This window comes from Podarcis filfolensis (assembly GCF_964270895.1).
Source record: "Podarcis filfolensis genome assembly, chromosome: 9".
In the NCBI taxonomy this organism is placed as follows: domain Eukaryota; kingdom Metazoa; phylum Chordata; class Lepidosauria; order Squamata; family Lacertidae; genus Podarcis; species Podarcis filfolensis.
In genome coordinates this window covers 32,097,130-32,120,729 of record NC_139610.1, presented here as the reverse complement: position 1 = coordinate 32,120,729, position 23,600 = coordinate 32,097,130, and the positions used below count along the sequence as shown (strand labels likewise).

At 41.5% G+C, this 23,600-nt stretch overlaps 1 protein-coding gene and 1 long non-coding RNA gene across 10 annotated transcripts in view; one reads left to right on the top strand and one right to left on the bottom strand.

The window, feature by feature from the left end:
- The window catches only part of GALNTL6 (polypeptide N-acetylgalactosaminyltransferase like 6), a 440,162-nt gene extending 433,561 nt beyond the window's left edge, over positions 1–6,601 (top strand). For all 4 annotated transcript variants that reach the window (XM_083631200.1, XM_083631203.1, XM_083631202.1 and 1 more), the window contains exon 13: positions 5,676–6,601. In XM_083631200.1, coding sequence (XP_083487326.1) covers positions 5,676–5,846 — 171 coding nt within the window. In that variant the 3' untranslated portion in view covers positions 5,847–6,601. The remainder of the gene's footprint in view (positions 1–5,675) is intronic.
- Positions 1–23,600, bottom strand: part of LOC310770526 — a 170,515-nt gene that overhangs the window by 119,968 nt on the left and 26,947 nt on the right. For 5 of the 6 annotated variants that reach the window (XR_014552223.1, XR_014552225.1, XR_014552226.1 and 2 more), the window contains exons 3-4: positions 2,273–2,386; positions 1,196–1,366 (exon numbers count right to left, since the gene is read on the bottom strand). This is a non-coding gene — a long non-coding RNA (uncharacterized lncRNA). Of the gene's footprint in view, positions 1–1,195; positions 1,367–2,272; positions 2,390–23,600 lie in introns of all 6 variants that reach the window. The other variant, XR_014552224.1, reaches the window with a different exon arrangement.

Below are 23,600 nucleotides of genomic sequence, written 5' to 3'. Positions count from 1 at the left end.
CCCTGGAGAAAGAGGTAGCCCCACCTCACCCCCAGTGCCAAGGCAGCAATGCGTGAGGCAAGCGCATGCATGTCTGACGTAACCTGCCCACCCCCTGTGCCAAGGCAGCTGCCTTTTTCTTCTGTTGGCTACCATCACCTGGCTGCCTTCACCTGGGAGAGCAGGCCATGTCTTTCCTCCCAGAGTTCAGCCCAGGAGGAAAGGCAGAGCCGACTCTCCCTGGCAAAGGCAGCCAGGCAGTGCTACGTCCGCACCCCTCACCGGAGAAGTCTAAGGAAGCCCCACCCCATCTCCGGATTGCGTAACCCGGAGGCAAAGTGGGGGGTCCATTAGAGAAGAATCAGGGCTCCCTCAGTAGTGGAGCTGGAGCACGTTAATGCAGCCCACACCCCACCGCTGGCTCGTGCGACCCGCTGGCAGATCAGGGGTCCTTGGCTGAGGCAAGGGCAGCCTCGCAATCCTCAGCCAAGCAGTTTAAAGAAGCGGAGGGAGGAACAAGCTGCCTTGCCGATGCAGTTTGTTTCTCCCTCTGCTTCGGTATGAGGGCAGAGTGGGATGGCAGTTTCACTCAGCGGGATATCGCTGGTGAAACCGCCACCACTCCTGAGCCCCTCTGCCTCCACTGCAGATTGTCTCTCCCTCGGCACCCGCTGGGCGCTGGTGGTAGAAAGACTCAGGAGTGGTGGCGGTTTCACCCACAATATATGTACCACTGAGTGAAGCCACCATCGCGGTCTGCCCCTCATACCAGCCCTGGGCGATATATCGCCCAGACCTAGTGGTGACAAGGGAAAGGGGCTTTTCAGTAGTAGAATCTCCTGGCACCCACTATGGCATCACACACCAAGCAAAACCTTTTCTATATATAGCATGGCATTTGACTGCTGCTTTTTGGGCTGGAGCCAATTTTAAAGATTAACTATGTAGTGATCATGCCAGTGGAGGTTTAGGAGAACTGTAGTATGTTTAACTGATGTGTTCACTGGTACAGAATATTTTACATTTCGCACTTTACGAGTTTCACATTGCAATGTGTCGTTTTTATATTGTACCTTGCCTTGAGGTGACTCATCTAAGGTGATTAATAAAGCTAATAAATTAATCATTATCATTATCATCACTGTTCCAAATCACTGGATTTATTCATTAATCACATATTTAGATTTTTAAAATACAAACTAAATTTAGATCCTACCTGATGTCTTTTGAAGAGTTTGCAGTTCAAAATGTCATTCTTTTCAGACATGGTCTGTTTACATCATTTTAGTTAATGGCACCAGTCATCCCACACAGCAGGCTGTGTGCACATGAAGATCTTCATACAGCTGCTCATCAAAGATGAACAATGTTCTCAGTCTTGCCAATCCTAATAACCCATTGAGAGAGAGGCAGAAGCTACGTTAGATTCAGTCCTTACACTACCCCCAAACACATCCTCAGTGCCCTCAAATCTTACCACACCAAATATATTTTAGGATTATGTGCAGAACCAGTGAAGCAAGGATCACTGAACATGCAGCCTTGGATTTTTATCTCACAACTGGGGCCTATGCCAAGAGACTGAGACATATGTCTTTAATATGATTTTCCATAGGATGGCCCATGACATATTCTTTCCACATGATTTCGTATCTAATGTAGTTCTGCTTTGAATGCAGCAACAAGTTGTGGGAGAGACGTAAGAGTTGGAATTCAGGCATTCATTCGTTTATCGGGGCTATTGGACTTTATGCTACTCCTGAGAGAGCTGCAGAGGCGACATCTACTAGCAATTCAGACCTGGCACAAAAGACTCTTAAACTGCAATCGCATCAAGCACTGCAACCACATGTCCTCCATCTTTATCCCCATTAAATCAAGCTCTTTGGTAACAAATGGAGAAGGAAGCATAGCAGCAGGGCCCGGTGGATCGCACCTTGACTTTGCTGCTGAAAAGCTCACAGTGTGAATATCAGTTCTAATGGTGTGTTTTATCATGTGGACATTTGGTCTTATTGGGCCTATGCTGAGACTACCAGCTCATTTCACAGAAATGACTGCAGCCGTCAGATGATAATGACTCCCATTGACTACTGACCTTGGCCATAGTTAAAGCAATGACCTAGAAGCAAGGAAAGGAACCTTGTCTCATTACCAATTACCTGAACTGCCCAGGCCTGCCTGCAAGTCCATTATCTTATGGAAAGGGTGTCACTCTGAAATAATATGCCTTCACTGCAAAAAGAAAGGGGAGAAAGAGCTTTTGCCCTTCCCAGAAGTAACTGAAACTTACCAAGAGGAAATGTTTGCAGTCTCTTCTTGGTTTTCATTCCCCAAGTGTATTGGCTGCAGTGTGCTGCTCATCTTAATAGGCCTGGTTCTGGTTCTGATGAAGTCAGCCGAACTTCTGCTAACAAGTGGAGACAGATTGTCAAAAGCAAGCAACTTGTAACGGCCGGGATTTATTTTAAAATAATTTCCTGAAAAAAGCACTCACTAGCATAAAACACACATACACAGCTTCCTTTTTGGTTCAGATTATTTCTTAATGACTGAGAATGGCTATTTCAAAAGTCTGTTGGTGATACTAGTTTAAACACATGGAACTTTTTTAAAAAAAGAAAAGAATGTAAGAAGGCCCTCCTGTATCAGGGCAATAGCCTACCTAGTCCAGCATCTTGCTCCCACAGTGACTAACCAACTGCCCATGGGAAGCCTAAAATGTTGTCATAGATCAGGCAAAGACAAACTCGGCCCTCCACATGTTTTGGGACTACAACTCCCATCATCCCTGACCTGTTAGCTAGGGATGATGGGAGTTGTAGTCCCAAAACATCTGGAGGGCCGAGTTTGCCTATGCCTGTCCTAGATCCTCACCTCCAAGGTGTTCCTTGTCAAGATGCCAGCCAGCCATTCCCTCTAAGCAAAGCATTCCCAAATTAGTAAGTGGAAACAAGTGAGTGGGCTTAACAAAAGCTTTTCAACCTTGGGCATAGTCCAGGCTGGGTTGAGGGCCACAGGCAGTAAATCAGGAACCAGTAAATGGGAATCAGGCAAAAAAAGCAATCTAATTCAAGGTCAAGCCAGAAGATAGGGCTGATAGTACAAGCTAAGCATCAAAACTTAACAGCAATACCAGAAACACAACACATGCTAGAGCTCAAAGCACTACTGAGACAGGAAGTCCTTTTATACTCCTTCCTGCTCAGAAAGAGCCAAGGCTAGCCTGGGCTGAATCCATTCTAAAGATTCTTCTCTGAGAAGCTGTAGTGACACATCTTGCCACATAGGACAGTGGTCCTCAGTTCCTGTCACAGTTACAATGGCTGCCAACTGGGCTCATCAGAATACTGGGGAAGGGCAGTGATGCCAATAGCAACAGGCCCTTGAGGATGCCACCTACTGGCATGCGTCTGAGGAACCATATTTTTAAATGTCTGTTTTAGACGAAACAAGAGAATGAGTTGGAAATGGGGGTATTGCACCTTCTGTGACTACAGTAGTGGCTGAAGCATGTGGCGTTCAAAAAGTGAACACAGACCACTGGGTACCAAAATGTATGGGGATAAGCCCTACTAGAAAAGTTAACCAACCAACTCAAATTAGCACAGGGACAAGCTAACCCCAGTGTGATTCCCCTTTATCACATACAAAGCACAACACGACAGTGACCTAACCCCACCAACAACATACAAATCAACACGACTAACCTGACCCAACAACCCAACCCCAACACCACAATGTAACCACCTGAACACAATCAACCAAGCTTTGGACCCCTAACATCTCACAATGTCTACACACACACACACACACACACACAGAGAGAGAGAGAGAGAGAGCCTATCAACATGATGCTGACACAAACCCCTAAACTAACACTATGCAACAGAATTAAAGAACAACACACCCCATCTTCCTCCCTCTCTCCCCTCTCTTTCCCCCCAGTTGTACTATTCTTTGCTTATTCGTCTGTTTTGTAATACAATAAAATCTTTTAAAAACTAATTTTTAAAAAAAACAAAATTGAATGCACAATTGATTCTGACCTTGAGGAATGGTGATTAGAACAATGCCAACATGAGATCTTGTTGGATCAGGCCAGCAACCTAAAAAAAGGAACTTCATAAGAAAAACAAGAAAATTCTCAGAATACATTGGGAAGAAAAGTTTTTAAATGCACAAGCTATTCTTAATAAATAGGGCATGGTTTACTGGACAGGATTCAGGATAACACCACAACAGACCAGGGTTCCTGTCCCCAGTGGACCCTTGACTCACATCCTCTTCTTTGTTTACTTGCCGTCATCCTCGTGCTTTCCAAACTAGTTTAGAAATCAAATAAATGATGCATAATGGGCGAATCTAAACCTTGTTTAGGACATGTAGAGTCAGTTGCACGATTTCTGTGAAATTAATTGGGTGTTCTGTGAAGAATGCAACACTGCTTAATTTCCTGAGCAGAAAAACAGTGGGGTTGAGCATCTTATGTAAGACAACATGGAAAAGACTGCTCTTTAGTAATTTATTGCAGAACAGCAAAGTAAATCCCCAGTTCACAGCAACAGGTCTTTGATGACCAATGCAACAAATATTGGAGCTGGTGGCTCACTGGGTCAAAAGAGCCACCACAGATCAAACATCGCAAACAGAATGTTCATACCTGCTTCTTTTTGTAGCAGGGATTTTGATTTCATTGCCTGCTGCTTCACCTTTCCCCCCTTGCTGGTAGTTAGAGTTGCTCCGGTTTGGGCGCTTGAACAGAAGCCCCTTTGCTACCCTCTGCCAAATTAGAATCACTGCTTTTGCCGGGCTTTGGGGGGTGGAGATACAGGCCTTTTGAGTTCTCTTCCAATTGGGGCTGCTTCATAGCGCAGGAAAAAAGAAATTAGTTCCCTTTGTGTTGCACTGCAATAGTGAAGCTAGGGCTGAGAGCACCAATAAGGGGCTTCGGAATGAAGCTACTTGCCCTGATAGCTTGGGCTAGTTTGCAGATCCCATGATGCTAGCCTACAGACACAACCTCTGCCAAGATTGCATCTCTAGATGCTGGAAGAATAATCTAAATGAGGCAAAATGAGAAGGTGGAAGTGGAAAATAGTAGCTATCAAACCAAACAGTGCATCTGAAAACCCACCTTGCACTAAGTCAGACGAATGGTCCATCTAGCTGAGCATTTTCTACACTGATTGTCTGCATCTCTCTGTGATTTCAGACCATCCTAGCCCTTCCTGGAGATGCGAAGGATTGAACATGGGGCCTTTTGTATGGAAATCAGGTGCTCTACCACTGCACTACTTCCCTTCCACGGTGGTGTTGGTGAATGATTCAGACAACCAATTGCCACAGAAGTGGTGCAGGAGTAAAGCTCAGTGATCAAGCATGTTGGCACAGAGTTGCAGTTGTGGGAAATGAGGGAGCAGATCCTCTGCAAGTCATCCAGGCTTGTCTTTAATATCAGTGCCTTCATTCATAACTGTTAAATATTTTACTCTAGACAGCCACCTACATACAATACGCTGGAAATAGTCTGGAAGCATTCTACACCATCGCTCTGTTTTATTCTGGGCAGAAGAGCTGTCCAAATCTTAAAGAAGCTTGGCTTGACTTTTATAAAACCTCTGTTCCCCAAAACATGGCCATTTTTAATCAGCTGGCATTTGCTTCTTAATGCGTTTTTGTTCTCATCCCCACAGGACAAAACTTTGTTCCATCCGGTGAGCAGCAGCTGCATTGATTGCAATCCGGCAGAGAAGAAGATTTTCATGAACAGATGTGATCCTTTATCTGAAACTCAACAGTGGATTTTTGAGCATATTAATATGACTGTTTTAGAGAAATTTAACAGCAAAAAAACCAGCTCTTAGGGAGAAAAAAACAGACTGTTCTGTACAGATTGCAAACAAGATTTTGGCCAGCATCTGGGTCAAAGGAGTCAGAAATTAAGTTTCCTAGTGCCAGGAAATCTGTTCTGAAGATTAAGTAAATGCCAGGGCAGAAGCCAACGAGCTGTCATTGCGGGTGGACAATATCTGAAGAACTTGGCTGAGAACCTCACCAGCTGCTGCTGGAGGCCTCCTGGCTGACAATTTCCCTTGCTGGTCAAGGGAAAACTTTATTTTAAAAAAATGTTTCCAAACACTCCATGTTAATAAAGTTAAACAGAGTTTTAGAGTTTCTCAGGTCAAACCCTACTATAGTGAGTAGCTATGAATAGTTGCTGTTACTTATGGGGGGATACTATGGAGTGCATGAGTGCTATGTGGGAATCTTGAGATGCCACCAATAGAGAGCTAGAAACATCGTTGGATACCATCAGTGTCTCAGAACTGTAAAACAAGATGGATGTTCTAGTGCCATTCCTTTCCCTTGGTGGAAGTCAGGTTTAAGAGGGTTATTTAAATAAGGTGTTATAACAGATAATGTTAAGAACCTCCCTATTACGTTCCTTTCACTGTTGAAATGGGAATGGCTGAAAAGCAATGTAAGAGAGTAATTTTAGAGTTGCATTTTGAATGAAGCATGAAAATGACTGTAAGGTGTCAAATGACCATTTCTCTTCTGCAGTTGAAGAAAGAATAATTTCCATCACAGCAATTAAATAAAATTTCCATCCATTTTACATGGTGTTGCTGAAGAATCATCTGCAATCATTCATACTTATCAAGTCACCATTGATGGGATGAGCCAAAAGTGACCACATCCTCCTTCATCTTTAAAAAGTAGATATGTTATTTATAATAGCAACACAATGGAAGGTTTTCAGAAAGGATTTCTGCTTGGAACCACTGCATTTCTTTCCTGGCACTTTTTATTAAAAGATGCATAAGTGGATTTAGATCAATACAATCACCAAGAGAAGAAGCATAATGAGTCTGACAAGGCAGGTTTGTGGCCAAATACACTCCCTGGAGCTAAAGGTTGTCAGATTCTACCAGTATTAACTCAGTGCTGCAGGAATGACTATAGAAGGCTATAGGCAGTTGTGGAGTTTCTATTAAAGTAGTTGGGCATTATGTAGAATAGCAGCTGAAACTGTAGGCAACTGCCAACTGTTTCAGTTAATGCCATTGCAGGCGCTTAACTAAATCTACCATATCATGTTATGCAGCTTTTCTGTAGCTGCACACTGTGAAAATCCTAAGAACATGTTTCCAATCTTTTTGGGGGAACCGCTTAAAGCAACCTGCTTTTGAGAACCAAATTTCACAATCAGCAGAATCAGATGCTGCGCTCATTGCTGGACACCAGTGCAGCCCACAGGTGGGGATCATTATGCATCAATGTTTCCCCATACAGTGGTACCTCGGGTTACATACGTTTCAGGTTACATATGATTCAGGTTACATACTCCGCTAACCCAGAAATAGTGCTTCAGGTTAAGAACTTTGCTTCAAGATGAGAACAGAATTGTGCTCCGGCGGCGCGGCAGCAGCAGGAGGCCCCATTAGCTAATGTGGTGCTTCAGTTAAGAACAGTTTCAGGTTAAGAACAGACCTCCGGAACGAATTAAGTACTTAACCCGAGGTACCACTGTATATATACATATTTAAATATAACTACCTGTGTAAAGTTAACATGTGAGAACAACTAATACCTAAACTTGATGTTATTGTGTGTCCCCCACCCACCCCATGTGTGGGGAGAATTTTATATAGGTGAGCATTCATATATGCAATGTCAAATGATACTAAAGAGTTACATCACATGATTTTGCTGATTGTTCGCCCTGGCTCTTGGCTGGCAAATATGGGTGAGCATTCAAATCTGCAATCTGGATACAGAGAAGTTACGCCATGTAGTTTTCTCTATTGTGGGTGCACGTTTTCTTTATGTATGATGTTAACAAGAGATGTTACCTTTGATGCTTATATAGAAAGTATGGATTATAGCACAGTAAATGCACATTGGAAGCTGCCGCCTTAAGATTCAGGCAAAATGAGAAGCTGGAAGTGGAAAATGGTAGTTATCAAACCAAACTGTGCATCTGAAAAGTAATTTCAGCTTTTAGTTACTCCAATTCAAGTTAGAATTGTCTTGTTCTTTGTTTCAAATCTTCACCTAAAGCCTTCATATTTTATCATGTGAGAAAAAGCAGCTTAAAATTTGTTTTGCTATACCATTCTCCTTCCTTGACAGAGATGAAGGAGCAGTCAACTTTCAGGTTCCTAATATTAAGAGGGCAGCCATCTTTCAGTTGTACTTAAATTCCAAAACTGAATGTTAAAGGAACCAAGGATGCAAATATTTCAGTTTTCATTATTTGACGTAAGTGGAGTAAAATACCACTTTCATTTATATCATGTGTCAAATTTGTTCTGAACATCTATTTATGTTCCTTAGTTTGGCGATGTATTAAGGTGGAATGTTTGTTCCTTAGTCGTCTACATGTATGGCAATGGCTTTATCTGCAGAGCAGCAGTGCTGGTCAAATTTATGCATGCAGTGTAGAATGGATGAATTTCCAGATTGCAGGGATTGGTACATGCAAGCCCATCTGTTCACAATGCTTGCCTTCTTCCTTCTCTACCCCTAGCCGCTAATCTGATTCATCTGCCATCAACAGGACATACAGTTTTGTACACTATGATTCCAACCCCCACAGAAAAGGTTTGCAATAGCTAGATTCTGCTTGTGGCAAATGAATTGGACAACTAATTTTCTGTGAGCAGGAGGTGACCAGGGAGAAGGCATAGATTCTAGGTCATGCTAAGTGGGCCTATGTTATCTATAGCATTCAGATGCATATGCTAGAATATCAAAATGTCCCATGTTAAAGTGAGATAGATTATTTCATATAGCTCTATTTCAAATCGTCATGAGATATATTTATCAAGTCAGGGAGCAATCCTGCATGCAGGGTGCTTAAGTGACTGGGAGTGAAGCAGGATTGTGTGCAATATTGATAAACCCTGCATAAATCTTAGCCAATTGTGACATTAAATTGCGGTAAGCCTTACTGAAGGACATCAAAAGAGAACCAGTTTTTCAAAGCAACCTAGAAACCCCCAACAGTGAAAACTCCCAACAGTGAATAGAAATATCTCAAACAGTGGCTATAGATTCAGATAGGTAGCCGTGTTGGTCTGACACAGTCGAAATAAATAAAATTTAAAAAATTGTCCAGTAGCACCTTAGAAACCAACTAAGTTTGTTCTGGGTATGGTAGCCGTGTTGGTCTGACGCAGTCAAAATAAAAAACAAAAAAAAAATTGTCCAGTACAAAAATTACCCAAAACAAACTTAGTTGATCTCTAAGGTGCTAGTGGCCATAGAGATATTTCTGAAAGTTGTTTTGACACTGATAGAATCAAAAAGTTGAAAAGGGCCTTGCAGGTCATCTAGTCAAATACCTGGCTTGATGCAGTAATTCTCCTTCTCAAAGATAAATTGTAATGAAAGCGAAACATGCACACCCAGTATCAGACAGTACAAACTAGGCTGAAAGATAGTACAAACTAGGCAGAGTTTAGGCGGGGGGGGGGGGGAATCAAAGCCGTAAAAAGAAAGAAATATGTCATCTGAAATACTAATGAACTGTTGTACTTGGAAACAAAATATATGTAATCGCTCATCTGTATTCACTTTACAATAATTGAGTTTAACCACTGCACACACTGGCACACAGCACAAATCCACCACAGTGTTTGACTTGCTTTAGGGCTACTGAGGTCAGTGGACTTCAGTCATCTTAGCATGAGCCATGTTGGACCACAGCCACTCTTCTGAATTCTGCAAAGAATAATTTTCCATAGAACGTTGTCTCTGCCATTTTTTAATGACAAATGCTGGATACTGCTACCATTAATGGTGCCCTGGTACTGGCGCAGCATTATAACATTTATTTCGTATATTTCTATCGGCTCCTCAAATGTGCTTTGTCATGTCAACATGATGTGTGGCATCCAACCTGATTACTGTTGAAGTCCTAATGTAACCCAAATGCAGCCCCTTACCAGCCCAAACTTGAAGCTGTGAACCGCTTAAGAAATGGAAATTTCCTTTTGTTGCAAAGACCCTATCCTGAAAACAAAATAAAGAAAGTACTAGAAATATTTTCAGTTAGGCAATATTAGCAGCTCTTTCATCTGTGCAAAGGTATTGACACGGCAAAGGTAGCTATCTCGCTCCACAGGTCATGACATGGTAACAAGGTCTCCATTCTTATTAGTGAAGATTTGATTGTAGAAAAGCTGGAATAGTGTGTTAAAACACACTCTGTTCAGCACTGATATCAAGTGTCATGCTTGGATGCCTGAATAGTGAATTGCAATTCACACATCAATGCTCCGAGTATAGATGAAACGCTCTTAAAGAAATGAGTGTTTACTCTTCAGAATTGTTCTTGGGGATAAAAATGGCTTCTCTTAAAATAGATAGGGACTGATAAAATTGCCATTGATTTCTCTGACAAGTTGACACCTTAACAACGGTTGTATACTAGCTCAGTGAAATGAAGATGGTGTTATTAGTCTATTATACAGTGGACAGATATCCCTTGCAATAAGCACCAACCAGGTTGCTTTCCATTTACTGGCAGTCTTATCATCAGCACCTGAGGTCTAATAAACAGGAGAAATAATGCACACCTGTTTACTGTGAGTAGCCAGGTTTAGGGGACAACCTGTCACAGAGCACGGTGGGGTATGCAGTTCTTTTGCTTGCACACTTCATGATGTCCCACTTAAGTACCTATTTAAGGAGAAATGAGAAATTTCTGCTGGCACAGTAACCCTGCTGTATCTGTAGAGTAATGTAGGCCCAGCAAGCAATAAGAGGTAAGAAAACCTTGCCTGCCTAGTGGCTTCCCACTAGGGTATGTTTTACTTCTGCTTGTACAATAAGCACAACACCTGGATAGAATCATAGAGTTGGAAGGGACGCTGAGGATCATCTAGTCCAACCCCCTGCAATGCAGGAATGCGCAGCTGTCCCATATCGGGAGCAAACCTGCTACCTTGGCATTATCAGCACCATGCTCTAACCAACTGAGCTATCCAGGCCCATACCCATCAAGAAAGAATTACAAATGCTTCAAACTGGGGGACATTCTCCTCTTGCCCAAGTTAGGCTAAAGTGTTTGAACATTACATAGTATGGTCCCATTCACTTTGTGGGGAGTAAAGCCATGTGAAATCCAATTACTCTGGCTTAACTGGGTGGCAAACGGAACTGTCAAAAAGGTGGACTATACAGTGGTGCCCCGCAAGACGAATGCCTCGCAAGACGAAAAACCCGCTAGACGAAAGGGTTTTCCGTTTTTCGATGCGCTTCGCAAGACGGATTTCCCTATGGGCTTGCTTCGCAAGACGAAAACGTCTTGCGAGTCTTGTGATTTTTTTCACTTCCCCCCCCCTTTTTCTAAGCCGCTAAGCCGCTAATAGCCTTTTAGCCGCTAAGCCGCTAAGCCTTTAATAGCCGCTAAGCCGCTAAACCGCTAATAGCGCTAATCCGCTAATAGGGTTGCTTCGTAAGACGAAAAAACCGCTAGACGAAGAGACTCGCGGAACGGATTATTTTCGTCTTGCGAGGCACCACTGTATTAATAAGGGTGATAGCTGAAACTACCAATAGTGATGTTGGGTAATATCCACACCATGCATTTAAAAGCATATGACTCCCCATCCACACAAATAATAATAATCCTGGGAACTGTGGTTTACCCATCACAGCTACAATTTTCAACACCCGTAACAAACTACAGTTCTCAGGATTCTTTGGGAAAGCCACATGCTTTAAATGTATGGCTTGGGTGTGTTTACCAAGAAATTTATGACTGCTGGTTTCTACGGTAGGCTCATCATGTACACCAAGCATTAGTTCTATGAAGTCTTCCCAAGGAAGAACATCAGTGCTCTTCTGTGTGTGGAATATGCCTTCTGCTTATTGAAGGGCTGCTTTTACACCTCACACTTGAGTACTGCATGAGAAAAGTGATCCTAAATCCAAAGACGGCTTGGCCAACCTATTGTCCAAAAAGAAGCTTGAGAACTACTATGAAACCCCCCTGTGATTGTACTGCATGAATTACCATGCCAAGGTCAAAAACAAGCATTTATGGAACACTAGCAGCCATTTTCTTTTCCATGAATCATGGCTGTATGGTTGCTCCCAGACAACCTGTTTAATTAGCGTTCAGCCTGATTTGTTTGTGGAGAGATTGGAGGATATTGGCTATTTAATTAGCATACATCCTGATTTGTTTGTGGGGAGGCTAGATGGTGCTGCATCAAAGCAAGTGTTCTGCCGCACTTTTCAGTGCATTTTCATGTCACTTTTGTTATCAGGAAAATGCCTGATCTTTTAAGTAGATTTGTTTTACGAGAGCTTCAAATTGCACAGCCTGAATTTGTTGGGATGGGACTGAATCCCACCCCAAAATAGGGAGTCTGGAAGCTTCTCGTGGCACTTTGGATACAGCCATGTTTCTACATAAGTAATGGCTGTAATAGTTTAATGTTCCTAAATCTCACTAATATCCAAAGATTAAGGCTGCAATGCTACAGTATAATAATAGTAATAATAATTTATTTGCCCTACCCTGGAAGAAAGTCCCATTGATGCTGTAGATATGCATAGGATTGTGCAGACAAGCACATAGACTGGGATACAAACAGCTACGTTAAATGCACCCAAACTAATTCAAATGCCCAATGGGATTTTTGAACCTTTATTCTGAATAGGAGCCCCTGTGCACATCACAAATTGCTTTTGAAATCTTCATTTCAAAAGAGGTTTTCCACGCAGCTTAGTGTACTACTGTTCAAGAAATGTGAGTCCAAATCTCCCACACATGCTTTCTTGGATCTGTGCCATGAAATCCTTTTCTGGATTACTGAACTTTTGGGGGGACGGGCTGGTGGTGTTATATGAATTGTGCATTGCATTTATATCAAAGTATGGTAGAACTTTAGCAGATGGTATAAATCGTCATGTTTCGTAGTCAACCTTCTTCCAAACATTTGTAACTAAATTTTGTGATTTTGTATTGCAGCCCTTTACAGTATGCAAGCTATAGAATGATAACTTAGAAAGAACAGCAAATGGACTGGTTTGCATGGAAGACCAAACTACAGTTTAGTGTTAGATTATGACAGTTAAAAAACTAAGTCCGATTCATGCATTTCCCCCCTCTTCATCCAGCAAAACCATGAGGTGGTTTTCAGAAGCTTTATATTCCTTTTTAATCACGGTTTGCCATGCCATCTAGGTTTGCCATGTTCATCTTAATTATGGTTTGTTTAGGCCTCAGATGACAGTTTAAGAAGCTGGCTTGTTTCAACAAACCATAGTTAAAATTAACCACAGTTTAGAATGCAAACATAATGCTAAACTGTGATTAATCAAAAACAAAGGGGCTTCTTATCTCATCATCAGGTCCATGTTGGAGGAGAAGAGAGGTGGTACTTGCAAGCCCAAGCCTCCGGTTGGGTTATCCTAGGAAGGCTAAAACATGGTTTAACATTATGTCTGAACCCTCCTATTAGCACACCAGAAATGTTTGCCCAGAGACAAGCCCAGACATCCCAGGTGCTTCCAAACCTCCATGTTGAGACAGCAGTATCAAAGTTACATATTTCACTACTACATTATGATCTCCAGCTATTGGGAACATCCATGTTTTCTGGATTAACAGTAAAAGTAATATCCACTTTCTTGAAGTCTTTCTCAAATTCTTTGGATTAGCATTTGTCTCTGTACACAGAATCAACTTAACTGAAGCAGATAATACAAAAAAAAAGTTAATTGATTTTGTTTTTACAAATCAAAATTAAATTAACCTCAGTTTACAGTTTGGACATAACACTAAACTATGGCTAATTGAAACCAATCAAAAACTTCTGCTAGCCTCACAGCCATTCAAGGGAAGACGATATGATGGCGACCACACACAAGCGCAAGGCTCAGGCACATTAAACTAAGCCATTGTTTAGTGCTATATATTGGAACTAGGCCAAATACTGTATGTTTATCAAGTTAGGATGCAATCCCTGCCCCCCAAATTCTACTGCTAATTGGCATTATCCATTCATTTCAAGGGATCCTGCACATATGAGTCCTATTGAAATGAAGGCAGAGTGTGCAACAAGCGGTTAAGCAGATTGCACTTTTACTCCTGATGATACAATGAGCTCAGGTTCACATAGGTGCAAAATAGCCGTGGGTATGTTTGACATCACTGGTAGGTCTCATGCAGAGAGCTGCCTTCCTAGGTGTGGGCGTCTTTATCACAGATGTGTTTCAAGTGGCAACCCACTGCTGTATGCACAGGTGCAATTTTGTATTGGTGGGTCTTTAGGGTACATTAGCTGAATGAAAAGCAAAGTCTGAAGAAAATTGATTAGACAGCAATTAGTGTCATAGGAAAAATAAGGACGACCATCATGAGCAGACCCTAAAAGTGTTACGGGAGCACTTGGCAGAGCAATACTCATCCACTCTAGCCTTCATAATGTTACTTCCTTAGAACCAAGATGTGTGTTTTTTCATTTATTTATTTTTAAAATCTGAATTTTTCTCCAATGAGTGGAAATTTTTATATTTTTGGACCTCTGATTTCTCTGAATGGTTCCGTATAATAAATATGAAACAATAACTTTACTGGGAAGTGTGATTCAGTGTTATTAAAAACAATAACTCAAGTTCACTTATATCCAACAGCACCCAAGCAAAAGTGCCTGGGGGTTAGCAATTAAGCCTCAGCAGGGTCGCCCATTATCCCCTTATGTCTGTGTATCATTGCTGCTGGATAGACTATTGCCACTACAACACTAAAGACGAATTTTCTTCCAATTGCTTTCAGGAATATTGGTATATACCCAGATTCAGTGTTCTGTAACCGAGACTGAAACCTTTATTAAATGTAGGTGGTGATAATTGCAACTTTCTAAATGGCATAGAAAACCAGGCAGCCAAGACCACATGAGCTGATGAAAATAATACGTTTCCTAGAGTTTAACTACTGGAAACGTGAATTATTTGTCCTAGAAAGCTTTTGTGTTTAGTCCATTAATAATATGAGGGGAAATGCCAGTAGCCATACATGCAGCAGGCTTCTTTGAGAAAGGAAAATGACTGCACAGTTGCAGTTTAAGATAAAATACAATCTTATCATATAATTGGAAATCAAGCCCTCCTGGAGGTTTTACTTTGCTTTCCACAAAAACCGCAAAACAAAATAAATCAATAACTCTTCGTCAAATTAAGGTGAAAGGGTTCAGTCTGAAAGCTTTGCACATGCAATGATTCCTAATTAGTCTCTATGTGACTAATTGAAGTGATCTCACCCACACACATGGGCAACCACCAGTAAGTATGACCTCACCAAACGAGGCCTCCATGCTTTGGTCTGTGGGCCTACTTCAGGCCTCTGGGCCTCGCCATTCGGCCAGTGAGGTGGTTTTGGTCAAAAACATGTATCAAAAACATCAGCATGGAAATAGGACGAGGCTACAGTTCAGTGGGAAAGCATGTGCCTTATATATTGCCAAAAGTCGCAGGTTCAATCGCTGGAATCTCCCATTAGAAATAATCCCAGGGAGAAGAGTTAGGGAATATCTCCTCTGGAAAACCACCAGCAGCTTGAATAGGCAGCACTGAACAAGAGGGACATCAGTCTGCCTCAGTATAAAGAAGCTTCAGACATTGAAATCAAGACTTAACAGCACGATCCTATGCATGCCTGCTTAGAAGTAAGTCCTCAATGGGACTTAGGGCTTGTCCACATTTGAGCATTATGTAGCTGTTGATCCATTTCCCACCAGTCAAATGAGATTGGAGTAGCAATTTGAATTTGACTTTATTTATGAGGTGCAATGTTGATCTTTCCCTTTCATACCAATAGGTTTCCCTTTTCTGTTTGTCCACAACTTCTAATTAGTTGATTTTATTATGCTGATCAAGTCCTAACAGGGCATGCTAGCAGACAGCTGCACACACTTGCAATTTAAAAAAAAATCTCCCCATCTAGGAAGCGCGCAAAAGCACCGTCAGGCAACTGCAAATTCTCTGCACAAAATTATTTATGTGGCTTGCTTGTGCTGTTTTCCAGTTTTCTGCAAATCTGAGGGATCCAAAGAAATATGTACACGTATAATGCTATGCTCCTCTGTTCAGGAGCATGCTAGTTAGGAGCACAGCTGGAAAAGAAATGAAAGCACTAACGAAACAGTGGGCATGGAAAGGGAAGTAGCAGGAAGTGGCAATCGATCCACCTAGTAAGAAATACTGAAACAAATTGACCATGACCCTGAATAAGTTGGTTTGGAGCCCAATTTCCCCAAACTTATTGGACTATCCCCCTATTGGGTATACCTGAATATTTGAGTTTCGGTGGGAGGTTGGTGTTGTTTAACATCATGAAGACGACAGAAATTAAATGGAAACACAAACAGCTGCAAACACACAGTAAACTCCAGTGTGGACAAGCCCTTCCGTTCTGATACATTTCTACAGTATTGTCCCCTAAATCAGATCTCTCTAGGTTGCTTCACTTCTTCCCCTGGATTGATGCCCTTAAGGAAAGCAAATTGGTCCATTGCAAGTCAGAATCAGTCAAGTACATTTTTTAAAAAATGAAAATGTTAGTATGCATCTGCCTCAGGAGACAATGCCATTTTATAATATTGCGGGGGACACACCTTATTTTTCATCACTATATATGTTAAAGGCATTTGAATGTTTCATATCCAGTTACACAGACCTTTTGATGCAAAACACGAAAGCATATCCAACTGGGGCTGGCTGATGAGCCGGCTTAGTTGTAGTACAAATAACGGATGTAGAAACACTGATCAATGATGAATGGTTGCCTCAAAATAACATTTTAATGACAGGCTTAAAGGATTAAGCAAGAGCACATGCCTGTATTCGATGTTTACCGAACATCCTGACTTGGAATAAAAACTCTGCCCCTCTTGTTTTTGTTTTATACTTCAATGTATTAAGACAATGGGGAAATGAGTAAAAACATTTCAGAACATTATGCAAGATTTGCTCTGAATTAATAAATACCTCTCTAAAATTAGTGTATTTATTCTTTTCAGCTTGAATATTTTCCAGAGCGATGTGATAACAGTTCAGATTCAGAACTTTTTACCACGGTTATACAAGATTTCATTGACACTCCTATTCTCGCATACCTCATTTGCCTTCTCTCTATTCTTGAGACAATTTTGCTCAGCAGGCACTTCTGCCCTGCATATTGGGTGCTGAAACTCCCAGGTGGCCAACCAACATGTGTGTCTTAAATACATACAATGGTGATCCCTGGCAATCTATCCAGCCGACAAATATGCAGGCATATTTACATTAGGCCGTCTGATAGCAAAAGACTGAAACTCATTTCTTCGCTCCAAGCACATTGTGTTCCTTACAAAGTGTTCATAATATATTAATAATCAATTTGCTTGCATCCTCCTTCCACACTATGTTTACAATTCCCTAAAATGCATAAAATGGCAAATAAATATATAAATGCAAAACAATAAAAACATCAGCAATGGAACAGAGGACAATAATGCCAGTATCAGAATCTACGGCAGGTATGCACAGCTTAAAAGCTTGTAATCCAATTGCTGCTCACTCTCGAATAATTGGGTCACCTCACATTCGGGGGGGGGGGAGATTCCAATGCTCATTGGCTGTGGCTCTTTCCCAACTTTCTGTGTACAATCTACATTTGATTGGGCAGTTCCCGCAAATAACCACAGGTGTTTGTTGCAGACGAGAAAGGTCAACACAGGCGGAAAAGCAACTGTTGCACAAAGAACCACAGCTAGTGCCACAAATGCCAGAGCAACCTTCTCCAACCTAATGCCCTCTAGATGTTGTTGGACTATGGCTCCCATCAAACATCTGGATAGCAGCAGGCTGGAGGGGAGGGCTATGCTAGAGAATTCCTGAATCCAGAGGTGCTTTTGCCCTTCTCCTTTCCACTTCACGAAGTGGGCTGGACAGTAGTGCCCTTTACTACTGACTTCAGCTAGACTTCAAAGACTGATTTAGCATTGTTTTAGCCAGTGCTTATTTATAGAAGCATTTTTTTTCTGAAGCCTCAATTAAGCAAGCATTGATTATCAATACCTTTAAATATATAGATAGCTAGGAACTCCCATTAAGATAACACATTGATGCTTTTCTAGGGAGCCGTGAAGGAGCCTGTAATCAAACACTAACTAAAAATATCAGCAAGTCATGAAGGATAACTATCAAGTCGACAGCCATTTTAATCACTCCAATTACTCAATTGTCTGCGCCTAATTCGTTATAGGCAGTTCAATTGTGTTTGCCTTGATTGATATCGCAGTGGTTGCCTTAAAAAAACAATGACATTTTGTGAATAACAAAGTCAGCACAAAAATATGCACCGGATCCCAAAGGAAGCTGGAGGAATTATGATTGCTCAGCTCTCCTTTGTAAATGAATAAGTAGGAAGAAAGATCAGTTATGAAAATAATAACAATCTAGTTTAGAATCAGATCCATCTAAAGCAGTTCTCCATCAATTGTAAGAGAATAACAAAGCTTGAAGCGGACCATATTAGGATAACGAAGGCATTTTCCTTCTGTGTCGTTTGGAATTCATAGCCTAGATAAACTGATTGTGGAAAATGCATAGAGAAAAACTAAAATTCTAATTAATTCCTTCGGTAAGAAAAGCAAACTTCCAGGTAAAGCCTAGGAAGATAATTTTATAGTTTGAAGGAAATGTGGGGGGGGGGGGTTAGGGTGGGGGAGTAGAACTTGAGATCAGGACGCATTCCAAACCTGCTGTATATTATTACAGTATGTCTTACATATGTATTCCACCTTCCCTCAAAGGATGGTGCACATGCTATTTTTCCTCATAACAATTCTCAGAGGTAAGTTAGGCTGAGAAAAGATGACTGGCCCAAAGTCACCCTACAAGCAGAAAACCCAATTGTTATTTGTTCTGATTCAGTGATAAACAATGGGGTTTCCTGCAGAAAGTTGTGGGACTAAAGAAAAATACTTGGAGATAGATTTGTGCCTGGAAAGCACGACACAAAAGGAAATCTGGATGAGTCCTTAATGTGCTTAGAATTGCAACCCTGTTCTTTTTCCACAGCATCACATTGCCTCTTAAACCTGCCTCCTTGCATACTACCGATAAACGCAATCTGGATGTCAACAGTAAGAGTAGTTAATCCAGCTCTTGATCAGTACCTAGAATTTAGCAAACCTCACAATGGAAAATTAATTAAGAAGCTAGAATCAAGGCAATTGTCCAGTTGACTGGAAATACTGCTCAAAAAGGAAGTAAAAGAGCATTCTTGGAAATCAAGCAAGTATCAGCAGTACATTTGTGACCAAGGCAGTTGACCAGAGACCAAATGCTGGGAAGAGGACTTTTCACATTGCCTTCCTTGACTATGGGGGCCATTCCTTTTGTAGCATGGGAAGGTTATAGGCAGGCAGAGGGAAAACAGGAATAAATCTATTTGCCACCTAGTTGCACATTGTAGTATTCCAGCATGATAAACGTAGGTGATCTTTTAAACAAAGCTTAGCTCCAGGTAAAAGCAAACTGCAGCTACAGTGGTACCTCGGTTTAAGAACAGTCCTGTTTATGAACGATTCGGTTTATGAACTCTGCAAAACCGGAAGTAGTGTCCCGGTTTGCGAACTTTACCTCAGCCTAAGAAGGGAATCCGAACAGTGGAAGGGCACCACCAGTGGGAGGCCTCATTAGGGAAAGCGCACCTCGGTTTAAGAACAGACTTCCGGAACGGATTAAGTTCGTAAACCGAGGTACCACTGTACAATCCTTTTTACAGATTTTGGAGAATTATAGGCCAAAATGTTGCTCAGGAACAAGGAAGTCTCAGTTTCTTTGCACTTGGCAGCCTGCCAGGAGATGTGAAGAAAGAAGCTGAGATCCACTTGCATGCGCACCCTGCCTCCTTTTTAATTGAATTCGTTTTATCAGGTTTTTAAAGCTTGGATAAGTAGCGTCAATGCCCTATTTATCTTGCTCTTGTTTTTCTTACGCATAAACTCACAATGGAAACTTTTCCACTATCAGCCAACGCTGGCGTGTACATAGAACTTGGAAACAGGGGCCCTTGAAGGCCACTCTCCAGCTATCGCACATAGGCAGAAACCCTCCCAGCATTCACACACCTCCCCTTTATGGATAATGATCTGTAGCTGTTGAGTGCAATCAGCATTGTGTCTAGAGTGCTGTCCCTGGATTACTTCATGCTAAAGTTCTTGTGCATTTTTCCTGTAAAACTGGCGACCTCATTACAAATGTCTTCATCTTTCGGTGAGAGAGCTTGTGTTTAACCTGAACAAACATCCTGGAACTCCAACCCACCCAGCTACTGTTCCATCCTTCCAAGTTTCTGGGGGTGGGATATCTCAGTGCAAAACATTCCCTTCCCACCTCCCATAAGCATCCATTAACAAGGGACATTGAAAGCGTGCAAAACGGGAGTTGCCTGTACTACTTTAGCAATAATTGCTTCGACCAAACAATCCTGGGAATGGTAGTTTGTTAAAGGTCTCTTTAATAACTGAATTACAGGGGGTTGGACTAGATGATCCTCAGGGTCCCTTCCAACTCTACAATTCTATGATTCTACAAACCCTCAGCACCCTTGAAAAAAACTACATCTCCCAGGAGTCTTTGGGAGAAGCTATGACCGTTGAAGTGGTATAGGAGTGCTTTAAATGTATGGTGCAGGTGTGACCAATCACCTGTTCCATGTTTTTCCATGCACATTGGAAATATAATATCAATGTAGTCCTGTTGTTTTTTAATATATCAGTGGTGGTCATAACACCAATATAATTACTGTTGTATATTAGCATACCCTAGTGTTGGACCAGGATCAGAAACATGCAGGTCTGAATCCCCACTTAGCTATGGCCCTTGCTGGGTTACCTTGGGATAGTCACTCTATCTCAGCCTAGCCTACCTCACAGGGTTGTTGTGTAGATAAAATGAGATGGCAGGTAACAAACATCACCTTGATCTCCTTAGAGGAAAGGTGGGATATAAACGAAACAAAGACAAGTAGTGTGCAAAAACAAATTGAAAGGTCAGCCTCAGAGAGTGGCAGCCAAGGAAACCATTCAGAGGAACAGTTGAGTAACTCTGGAATAACTCAGCTTGGGCTAACATAGATACAAGAAAAATGCTTAGCTGTACACACTTGGGAAGGGACAAAAGGGAAAAGGCAATGAAAACACAACATTGAACAAAAGGCAATTGGAGAACCTTGCAATGCAGGCACAGCCAAAGCTGTTCATCAGCTGCCATAAGTTTCGACTGTGGCCAGCTATTCGGGTTGAAATTGGAGGAGATCCATTCAGTGGAATGAATTTTATTGATTGCCTTGATGTGTTCCTGAGTGATCTTCAAACAGAGGGGATTATATTGATTGGAGAGACCAGTGGCAGTGCCAAAAAGGATGCTGCCACTATCTTAAAGGAAGTTAATTCTGGCCTGAATGCCAAGCCACTAGTTTCAGTCATAGCTGGTTTGACTGCTCCTCCAAGCAGGATAATGAGTCATGCTGCGACAATCATTGATGTTGGAAAAGGTCAAGCTAAAGAGAAAATAACTGCTCTTCTAAGTGTCAGAGCAGTCATCAGGGTGATTCTTACTCACCTGGACAGTGTCAGGTACAGTGAATTACAGCAGTGGAAAACATTTAGAACAGTAAGAATTCCCCCCATCTCCAAATGTTTCCGATGTTCAGGCTGTGAGGGCTATTGCTTCTGGAAACACTGAAGCATGAAGGAGGCTGTAACAGGAGCTTGGGGAAACTCCAAGGCTTGCAGAACCACACACACACACATAATATTTGGAGGGAGGGGGAAATTACTAAGGGGAAAATGCCCCCATTGAAGACTGAGCATGCTTAGTGTCCATGGAACACTAAGCGCTTGTTGCAGGGTAAGGGGTGGGTGTGGGTGTTTGCAGTCAAAACATCCATCCAATTTTGCTAAATAAGGGTATGACGGGGTTAAGACTCAGAGAGTTCCTGATTACTGGAGAAGACACTTTGTGACATCACTTTCCTTGAGTTCTCTGGCTTGTTTTCTCCTGCTTTGGAGGGTAGGAACCGTACCAATGGATTCAAGTTACAAGAAAGGAGAATTTCTGACTTAACATCGAGAATAACTTTCTGACAGTAAGAACTGTTCAACAGTGGAACAGACTGCTTCAGGAGGTGGTGGCCTTTGGGAAACTTCAGTCCTGGCCTTCCTTCCATTCTAGCAGAGAGAAAGTACTCAGCATACAATCTTGAGTGAATTCAGAGAATGATGCTATTAAAGTTATGGTACTCTCACTCTGGAAAAAGACTGGGGGGAAATGAAAATAGAAGACCCTAGAGGAGGAGACTGGAATACTATCGTAAACCCAACAGGAAACGGAAAAACAGGAAATGGAATTAAACATACGGAACTGGACATGAACTAATATAATGGGGGGGGTATGGAATACTGGTCCAATGTGTGATCACAGTGGAGAGACTTTAAGATGGAGATTGATAGAAGGTTTTATTAGCATTCAGTTTGGAGTTATGGTAGTAGTAATTAATGAAGGTAAAGGAAAAATTATGGTTCACATTTATCAATAATAACAATTAAGGAACCCATCTTGGACTTTTTGTGGGGAAAAGAAATGAATGATTCTGAGACACCCTGATTTAGAAGAAATATTGTTTAACAGAAAGTGAAGATGGATGTTAGCATAGACTGAGTGTTTTAAATAAACATATTTTCTTTTTTAATATAACCGGCAGGTGGCAAATCAGAACATTTCATTTTGTATTTTTTTCTAATGTTTCTTTTTCTTTTGTCTTTTTCACTATATTTTCTCTCTCTTTCCTTCCCTATATCTTTTCTTTCTTTTTATTGTCCCTTACTGTTTCTCTTCTTTGTTTTTCTTCTTTCTCTGGAGTCCTCTGTTTGGGGCCTTTATTAAGGTCCAGAGATTATATATTCAGATGGAAGATGGTTGATGGTTGATGGAGGACCCTGGGTGAGCGACAGGGAAAATTCAGTCTCTTAGAGGGAGGGCTGGGAGAAAAAAGGAATGATGCCAGGTGAGAGCTGGGAGGAGCTTCTGTGCTCTGTGGGTGGTAAAGGCTCATAATTACTTTTAAGTAGGACTCCATACTATTCTACCTATTCAATATGTATTTTCTGTAGTTTACTGTATTATGAAAGAAATTCAATTAAAGAAATTAAACGAAATAGAAGTAGAATTTGCCTACCTTGTTTTTGTTACTGCTGGAATTGAGTGCTAGACTCTATGTAAGTAAACACTATTTTGTATGCTTTACTTTACAGTCTGCGTGTCCCTTTTATTAGGAGAGAATAGGAAACGTCCAGTCTGCTACTGGAGGCTGGAGAAATAAAAACTAAGGCTACACAGCCTAGTCCCAAAGTTGCACTTTAATGCTGCAAGGAATGGTGTTTTAAGTCTTCTAAGCGTATTAAGTCTAAAAGCTAAACTGATTTACTTTAAACATTCTGCTCACACACGTGAGTAATAGGGAAGATAAATTATACAAGAATACACACACACATTCTTTATAAAAGAATATATACTAGTCTACCTACAAAATCCATCCAACACTG